Source organism: Rhagoletis pomonella, unplaced genomic scaffold (genome assembly GCF_013731165.1).
Source record: "Rhagoletis pomonella isolate Grant_MI unplaced genomic scaffold, Rhpom_1.0 Rhpom_scaffold_00005, whole genome shotgun sequence".
NCBI lineage: Eukaryota > Metazoa > Arthropoda > Insecta > Diptera > Tephritidae > Rhagoletis > Rhagoletis pomonella.
In genome coordinates, this window is record NW_023458559.1 from 77,251,864 (window position 1) to 77,261,210 (window position 9,347).

General features: G+C 44.3%; 1 protein-coding gene across 1 annotated transcript; it reads right to left on the reverse strand.

The window, feature by feature from the left end:
- Nucleotides 1-1,362: 1,362 nt before the first annotated feature.
- Nucleotides 1,363-9,341, reverse strand: LOC118739624 (neuralized-like protein 4). Its single transcript, XM_036471055.1, has 13 exons — nucleotides 8,699-9,341; nucleotides 8,271-8,627; nucleotides 7,520-8,201; nucleotides 6,970-7,456; nucleotides 6,734-6,910; nucleotides 6,324-6,664; nucleotides 5,520-6,263; nucleotides 5,185-5,456; nucleotides 4,784-5,098; nucleotides 4,460-4,712; nucleotides 4,043-4,376; nucleotides 3,863-3,976; nucleotides 1,363-3,803 (listed from the first exon to the last, which is right to left on the reverse strand). Exons 1-13 carry the CDS (start codon nucleotides 8,948-8,950, stop codon nucleotides 2,162-2,164), a joined length of 5,970 nt encoding a protein of 1,989 aa, XP_036326948.1. The 5' UTR covers nucleotides 8,951-9,341; the 3' UTR covers nucleotides 1,363-2,161.
- Between the last annotated feature and the right edge of the window lie 6 nt (nucleotides 9,342-9,347).

Below are 9,347 nucleotides of genomic sequence, written 5' to 3' on the forward strand. Positions count from 1 at the left end.
TATACATTTTATATGTGATTGTTGAACAAAGAGAGCTTTGATCTTGTGACCGTCTTGTAAAACAGTAGTGAACAGACAGGAATAAAAGCTAGAAATCTCCGGCTAAAACTCAACCTTCAATAATCGGAAAGTGAATTCATGTACTTAAATATTTCAAAGCTCTCACTATTATTTGTGTGAAAGCTCAAGTAGCTCAAATAGAATATTTATTGTTGAAGTGTTAAATTCATTTTCGGGCGGTTATCTTAAGTACCTAGCTTGCATCTGCTCTTCAAACACTTTTTTTAAGAACAAAATTTGTGATTAAGGGGCGGATAAATTTTTAAGCTGCTTGAGAGAACGACCCTTAAAAGTTCTAATTCGCCTTTTTTTCTTTTTCATAAAGTGCTCATTTCGATGTGAAAGCTTAAACCTCTAAACTTGAATTTGTATGTTGATTAAACTTTATATTCATTCTAAAAGCAAGTTTAAAGCTCCCTTAATTCATATCTATTTTAGCCTGCAAGCTCAAGTCAATCAACATCAACTTCGATTGATCAAGCATTGAATTTGTTTTTGCAATCCATTAAATGTTTTTTTTTTTGACGAAAGCTCAAAGTTAACATCTTAACTTTTACAGCCAAACCTAATACAAACATACGTCGTTGGTTTACGCACTCCCTTTTATTCGTTTAGTTGCGTCACCCGAAATTGGCTTACGTGCGGTTGCTTTGATTTCTCCGAGTGAAACGTCAAATCATAATCTCACGCAAAGCAAAAATTTTAAATTGAGTTAACTTTTTCGCACGCCGTTCAATTTCGGTTGGTCCCATACAAGTTTTATGCACGAGAATATTAGGCGTGCGCGAATACAGGATTCGTATTTGCACACGCATGTGCAGCACGTTCTTACATTTTACGCTCACACACGTGTGCAGGGCTTATAAAATATTAAAAACTTGCTCACAGCACATGCGTGTGCCGTTTGGTAAAAAGCACAGGCACATGTGTGTACTTTATATTTATTTACATATGTACATATATAAAGCACACGCGCATGCTTTGCGTAGAGATACTCATTCACTTCGAAATCTAACTCAAATCTTAAAATAATTTTTTTTTTAATATGTTTTCCACTAATGCTAGATTTCCACTAGGCATTAAATGGCAAAAATGACAAATGGCAAAGTCGGGCATTAAAAAATAGTGTTGTTATTAAATCAAAAAAAAAATAGTCATTAAGTTCATTTCCACTTGGCATTTTTTAAATGGCATACATTTTTTGTCATTTCATTGCCTAGTGGAAATCCGGCATAACATATGTATAAAAAACAAATGACTTTTTATTGAATTGTTTTATAAAAGATAACGTTCAATAAAAAATAACGTTCTATAAAAAATGTTTACTAAAATCGGCTCACGCACATGTACATGCGCTTAATAACAAATAGCACACACTTTGCTGTAAGCAGAGTTTGTTTTCCACTAATGCACACACGTGTGTATCAGCGATGAGTGCAAGGTTCCTGGAGTGTGCGTGAGCAGAGCATGTGTGTGCAAATACGAACCTTGATTTTAGGTTGGCCAAATTATTATTAGTTATTATAGTTCCATACGTTTGTGAAAGCTCCAAAAAGCTTACACAATTTTCTTGTCATTTTCAAACATATGTACATACATATGTATGTATGTATGTATGTATGTATAACTTTGCATCCCAACGAATTTCATGCATAGTATTTTGTAGAGTGAAAGCTTTTAGACCATTATACACTTGCGGCTTTTAATAAAAGTGCGAATTTGTGATTCTAAGCAATTTTCATTAAAAAAAATTTTTGTTTGCTAGTATTCATTCCAAAGTGATTCCGAATGAACTAAACTAATGTACAAATAATTAAATGATGTTTAATGCGCGCTACCTTATCGACTAGCAGTTAAACTACTAAACTAAATAGTTTTGCAATACATTTCAATAATTTATAAGCGCTAGTACATATATACATATATGTATGTAGGTATATATAAAATTGTATGTAAAAGTGCAAAAAGGAAATGTTATTAATTCATTGAAAAACCAAACAAAGTTAAAGAGACTAGCAGTGCTACTTAAAGCTGCATAGCTTTTACATGTACGATTCCACAGTGTCGTAAGCCTTTTGTTAGTTCCTTGCATTTAAATCTCTTAATTTCCATCCCCGCCCAATGCCAAACTGAGGCTACTGCCCGCCGCCGATACAGAACGATCAGCATTAGGCGGCGTTATTTTTTCCAGTTTAAGTATCAGTGCCGTTATCACACAAGCGCCCGCCTCCTTTGTGAACCAGGTCATATCCTTGAGTGACGCGCTTGACGTTGAGCCGCCACTGCCGATGCCCGCGCCACCGCTGCTACTACTACTCTGCCCGAGCGTTATGCCGCTGCTAGACTCGTGCGGGTGCAGCAAGTCTCCGGACGAACGCCGCTCTAGTAAGCTAAGCGCTGTTGCTGCCGCGCCAGACGAAGCAGTCGCCACCGCGGTAACATTCATTTTACTGCTGTTCGTCAGGCAGAGCGACTGTCGGCGCACATACACTTCGAAAGCGGTGCCGATGCGGTACGAATGTGAATTTGCATTGTATTTGTGTTGGGTATTCATTGAAATAATACCAGCAGCGTTCGGTGAGAAGTGCAGTTCAAGTCGCGTTCCAGGCTCGTCCTTCTGATTGCTGGTGCTAGTGTGCGATTCACAGCTCGACTCTAGCGGTAGCGGCTGACCATGGTCGAGGATGGCGCGTATTTTGTCAACGCGCGTCATATAGTACAGTGGCAGCCATTCGCCAGTATCGAGGGAGTGTTGTACAGCTGCTGAGTTAACAGTTTGCTGATTCAACTTGAAATATACCCAACCGTGCAACTTTTCCGAGCCAAAAGCATTGCAGTGCGAGCAGAAGCAAACAGGGTCGGTCAACGGTTGAAAGAATGATTGCGGTAATACGAGCGATGCGCGAAACTGTTGCACTAATTTTAAATATTCGCAATCCTTGCGTTCAATGGAGGGTATCGACTGTAGTGAATCGAATTGTGTGGACGATGAAGAGGACAGCAGACTAAAATGTTGCGATAGAGGTTGATTTAGTTGCTGATAACGTAAGCGTAACAAGTCATGTTGCTGTTGCAACAATAACAAATGCTCCAAGTCGTCATTATTCTCCAGATCGTCATCATCGACGTCATCGTCATCATCATCATCAACGTCGACATCGTCTTCCTCATCTGCGCGCTCCCCAACAGTATTTTCGAGTATATTAACATCTGCTTCGGTGGCATCCAAGGTTGCAGCTGAGGCCAATGCGCTGGCAGTTAAATTGCTATCAGTTTCTACCGCGCGCTCATTCGACGTCATATTATTCGGCAGTGTACCTCCAGTAGCTGCCGCGGTCGTCGCCGAATTGCTTGAATTAGCGTTTGCGGCATGTATACCAACACTGCTGACTAGCTGCTCTAGAGCATCCAAGTTATTAGATGACCGCTGATCGAGCAAATTTTCTTTTGAACTGCAGCCACGCAGCTCGGTTTGCAAAGACACTCCGCCGACAGCGCCTGCCTCCTCGAAGGCATCGTAGTCCTTGTTCGTGTCGTGGACGTATGAAGCGGTTGAATTAGCAGCTGCAGCGATGTTATTGTGCACGGCGGCATTTGTTGTGGCCGACGTCGAGGCGGCAACAGCATCACCTATGACTGAATTGGCGGAGGCGTTCATGGCGTTTTGAAAACGTTGCGTACTCTGACTCCGTTGAATATTCAGATTGGTATTGTGCTGCAATTGCAACGATTCGCGTAAACAGCTGGCGAGAGAAGGACAGAATTTTTATTATGAAGGTAATTTTATTTTCCATGTACGCACCATGATGTGTTGGCTGCACTTGATTCCACAGCGCGATTTTGCTCCAAAGTACGATTTTTAATTGAAATATTCAGCATCAAGTTTTCCGAAACACTTTCCATCACCGAGCGATTCCTGTTTAAATACATCAAAAGGAGAATTTAGCCATCAACATTTATTTTAGTTAATTTTCAGCCTTACATGGCCGCACTGCTGCTGCCCGCGGCTACACCGCCCACTGCTCCACCACTCGTCTGCATTGCCTGCTGTTGCTGTTGAGACAGCTGTTCCGTTTCCTTCTCATGCACCTCCAAATCGGCTTTCTCACACTGAGGCACGCCACCATCCTGCTCATGCAGGTTGTCATACTCCAAAGCCGCGGCCTCCTCAATAATCGGTGTACTATTGCGACCCACATCGTTGCTTGTAATCAGCGAAATTTTTTCACATTTGCCATAGAGATCAAAAACGGGATAAACATGGTTCGGCAATCCTGCTGCCAGATCCTCTAAGTTAACAGAACCTACCATGATCACTGCGAGAAGGTATAAAGTGAGAAAAAGAATATGAAAATAATACTTAGCAGGCTTCATTGCTGCTGCCATATCTCGCACTCACCTAGCATGCCTACATTCGAAAGCGTCATGGTGATCACAGTGCCCGGTTGTATTTGCTCCAGCGCTTCAGCATACTTTGATGCTATCTTCTGGCCATTTATATTGATATAATCATGTGTAGCTACCCAGCACGGTCGTTTGCAATGTAATATGGAGATCGGTAACTGTGAGACATTTGTAGGTTGCGGACATGCGGCAACAACACCAACACCGATAGTGCCCTTCCATTTCGGATTCACACCATCGACTTTGATCTGTGGTAAAATAAACCTTGTGTAGAAAACCTTTAACAAAGAAAGTAGAACTAAAATAGCTCTGCACTCACGCTAATACTCTCGCCCTTGCAGAGCGGCTTGCCCACAAACACCAGTCCCTGATTGTAGGACTGCGTACGCATTGCGGAGCGATGTTCGTCCAAGAGGCGCACATGTTTACCATGTAGCTCAGAAAATTCATATGTTTGCATTTCCGAATCGATTGACTCCAACATGGAGTCTTGTTTGTTTAGCGGGTCAACACCGAAATCGAGTGAGTCTTGTAAACGTAAGCTGCATGGACGTAACGGTGAAGTGGGGCCTTGTGAGGAAATTACTTGCACAGCCATTGTTGAACCCTGCAGTTCAACGACGACGTAGACATCCTTTAGAAGGGAAGGGAATTTTTTAAGTAAAGTATAGTACTTGATGCTCTATAAGCGCACATCAGTATTACTCCATCGATACTTACATTTGGTACATTCTGAAACTGTATATTCATGTCTTCCGAATTAAGCAATATGCGCAGCGTACGCGCCGGCGTAAGCTCCAATGCAATGCGATCACCTACACGCAACCACTCCAAAGAAGCCATTGAACGTTGCAGCAAGGTTGAATTGTGCCGCACTTCATTGCCGGACACATACCAAACATTGGCAGGAATACGTTTAATACTTAACGGTATATTTTTGCGTACATAATCATCGGAGAGATTTAAATCAGTAACGCCAATATTGAGGCAGCCTGCGATGTACAGGAGGAAGCTTTAAGAGAAATAATTGAGCGTCAAAAACTAACCAAACTAACCTGCAAATAGTGAATTGTGCGAGATTAGTTTGATTTCAAATGGGGCGCCAACGCTCAGTGGATGCTCGGAGAACACGACGCAGCGTGAGAGTGCCGCTGATGTGCCCGTAATGCGTGATGCAACCGTCCAACTTTGTGACAATGTTACATTGCCAGATATGCAGGTCCAACGATGTTTCATCTCTGACGTTGCTGGCTGTATAACCGAAGTTGCTTGACAACTTTGCGAATTCTCGCTCGTCGCATAAGGCGCACGTATATCTGGCTGCGCTTGGGTAAGCGTCACTTGCGCGCACTGTCCATACAAATCAATCACTGCCCACACATTTGGCATGCGACACTCGCAAGCAGGTCCCTGATCGACTCCATCTATGAAGAAGTGCACATAATCGCCATTACGCATCACACCAACTCGCGTACCCGCGCCCAAGCTATCCAAATCAATCAGCACATTCGAGCGTATGGTTTTACGATTGTGGAATATCATAGATCCACAGAGTATGATCATATCATTGGCGTCCAGATCGGTGGCGTTGGCGGCGAGTTGTATGTCTTCGGGACGTGTGCCAGTCACACCGATCTCTATGTTGCCCGACCAGTGCCGCACCATTGATTCGAGCACTACCTCGAACAGTTCGCGTTGACGAAGTGGCCGATTGCTAAATACTATGGCATCATTGAATTCGGCTAGCGAGTTTGGACGTGAGGCGGTGAGACCGCCGTTGGAGATACCAGCATTTTTGCCTGCCAACGAAAGCAATGCATACACCAAAACTAATGTTTGTATTCAGCAAATGCACTCACCATGTATGTTATGGAAGCGCAGCGGCGGCTCACTGTACAACGTAGTATTGGAGATGGTGGAATTTCCCGTATCGGGACTGCCGCATTCTGATGTGTCTATTATGCTAGCCTGCGCCGCCTGGCCGTACAGATCGATAACACCATAGACGCGCTCCGGCACATTTGTGGCCGCGGGGCCTTGATCAAAGCCATTTACCCAGAAATGTAGCGTGCCATCGTCCTTGCGCACGACGCCCACGCGATCGCCCACTTGCAGCCGGTCAAGGTTCTGCCCATACTGCTCGATCACCGTGATACCGTTGTGCATAACGCCATTTCCCGTCATCATCCAGGTGCCTGAGCTAAAAAAAAAAATAAAAGCTCGCTCAAAAAATTGCATCTAGAAGCACAAATTTCAGAGAAATACCTACCGCACGTTGGTCATAGTAAAAGGAAAATCAAGCTCCTCAGCGCTATGCGTTGTCACACCCATCTCTACAGAGCCCGCCCATTTAGTGACTACGCGCTCAAGTCGCACTTGGAACAATTCATTGGGACGTAAGGTGCGGCGAGTTAGCACGACGCCATTGTTAAAGTCATCGGACGCGCTGGAAATATTGAAAAATGTTAAGTTCTTTGCAAAAACATTTCGACCATTCAAACTTACTTCGGCCGCAACGCGGTGCGTCCACTATGCGTCACCGTGGCATGTGATCCGCAAAGCGGATGGAATGTTAGTCGATCGTCATTGCGCTGCGTGGCGGGCGCCGAAAGTGTTGAGTCACCCAAAACTGCCGTGGCAGCAGCCACAGCCGAATTAGCTTCACCCTCTGGACTCAACAAACTCAACACAGGTGTCGGTGTGGACGAGTTAGCTGTGATAAGAGCATTTGTAGCCGCAGCATTGTTGATAGCCGTTGCCCCAGTGGTAAGACCCGAAGACGCGGTAAGTATGAGATTATTACGACGCGTTACCAAATTTTGTTGCTCGCGCTCATCACGATCCACAATCGTCACCTTTATGGTCATGCCATACAGATCAATGACACCCCAAAGCGTTTGGGCGACGCGCGTTGCTGCTACGCCCTGATCTTGCCCATTGATGTAGTAATGGAGATTTCCATTGGACTTGCGCATCATACCCACGCGATCACCTGCGAAATACATATGTATGTCTTTACAAATACGCATTTAACAAAATTGGCAAGTGTACTAACCCTCGCGCAGCTCGTCTAAATTGAATTCGCCATATTGGCGTCGTGTCCCCTTGCCATTGGTAAGTATGCCACAACCCGACATCATTATAGTGCCGCTACGCATGTTAGTCATTGTGGCTGGGAAATGCAGCACTGACGGGTTATGTGTTGTCACACCCACCTCTATCGAGCCCGACCACTTGTCCACCAACTTGTCGATGCGTATCTCGAACAACTCATTATCCTTGAGTGGCCGGTGTGTCATCACAACGCCATTATTGAACTCATCCAAGGGACGCCGCCGTTCAGCGCAACGGCAATTCGGTGACAGCTTGACTAGTGAGCCACAGCGTGTATGGAAGCGCAATCGATCCATATCGTAGAAGTCGCCAACACTTTGCAGCGTACCGGCGCTATTTGCAATCACAGCAGCGGCAGAAGAGGATAGTGGTAGTGCGGAATGCAGGCCAGTTTGTGAGATCGCGGAAATAGCTGCAGCGCCTGCACTGCCCAAACTGGCCAAAGCGGCGTTTATGTCAGCGTTTGTGCTGATTGTTGAAATAAGGCCACCGGCGCTATTGGCGGTGGTGCACGAGTTGTATGTTGGTGAGGCCGAAGAAACCACCGTCACATCGACGCACATAGGTACGTCAATATTTTGCACAATTTGCTGACCCTGCTGCGTACAAGATTCGACGTAGTCCTATGATAAATATTGGATTTATATTATAGTTTATATTATAATTTTTAAATTGAGTATTTAATCACTTACCCCCGCACCGCCAACATCGGTGGGGCAGATCGATACCTGCACACAACGCCCATACAAATCAACTAACGCCCACAAAGTTTTGGGCATGTTACGCGCAGCTACGCCTTGGGGCTCACCGTTTACGTAGAATACTAACTCATTGTGGGAGGTGCGCATCACGCCTACGCGATCGCGTTCGCCCAAAGTCTCCAAGTCAACTCCATAGAATTCGATCAGACAAACGCCATCTTTGCGTACATCGATTCCAGACATAACCCAAGTGCCATTGCGCATAGCTGTAGCGCAAGAAGGTAATTCCAACTTTTCTGGCGACTCAGCCGTCACACCGATTTCAATGCTTCCGCCCCACGAGTGATTCTGCAACAATAAAGAAGTTAAGGATCAGGCTTAAGTAGTGTACATACATATGGTAGTTGGGACACCAATACCTTTTTTTCGATCACCACTTCAAAGAGCACATCGTCTATTAGTGGTTCCGCGCTAAATACAAGCGCGTGACTGAAATCTCGCACCGAACGCGCCGCTGTGCGATTGCCATTGGAAAGTGTAATGCGGCGACCACAACGTTGATGGAATGTTTGTAGGGCTTGCAAATTTACGGCATTGGCACCTGCAGAACCGCATGCCCCTGCAACGCCACTGCCAGAACGACTAATGCTACCTCCACCGCCTGTAGCCATCTACTGCAGAATAGATCACTTGCCTCACAGAAAACTATACTCACTTTTGCAAATTTCTAATTGGGTTTCCAAAACAGAAAAGTGTATAATTCAAAATTTTTGTGGTATTCGGTGTTCTGCACCAATCGATTGCAAATCCACTAATAACTTTTTGACCCCGCCCGTTTCACACAACACCAGCAAAACAAGGCAGCTGGGTGCTAATTTCAGAAAAACAACGTAAATTATTGTAATTTTCGTTTTTATTATAATTGAAAATGTAACTTTTTTGTTTTCCCTAAATTTTCACAAGTGAAAAATTTGTCTACTTTTCCTTATCTTCTATTATTACAGGGGAACGGGGAACGGGGAACGCTTAAAAATCAAAATATTTACGAATGATGAGCAGTGTAAAAAA

Excerpts from the sequence above, each read along its gene's own strand:
- LOC118739624 (XM_036471055.1), bottom strand. The coding sequence starts at position 8,950 with ATGGCTACAGGCGGTGGAGGTAGCATTAGTCGTTCTGGCAGTGGCGTT. Across the intron at positions 8,628-8,698 it reads AAGTGGTGATCGAAAAAAAG|AATCACTCGTGGGGCGGAAG; the intron begins GTATTGGTGTCC and ends TTATTGTTGCAG. Across the intron at positions 7,457-7,519 it reads TTTAGACGAGCTGCGCGAGG|GTGATCGCGTGGGTATGATG; the intron begins GTTAGTACACTT and ends TGTATTTCGCAG.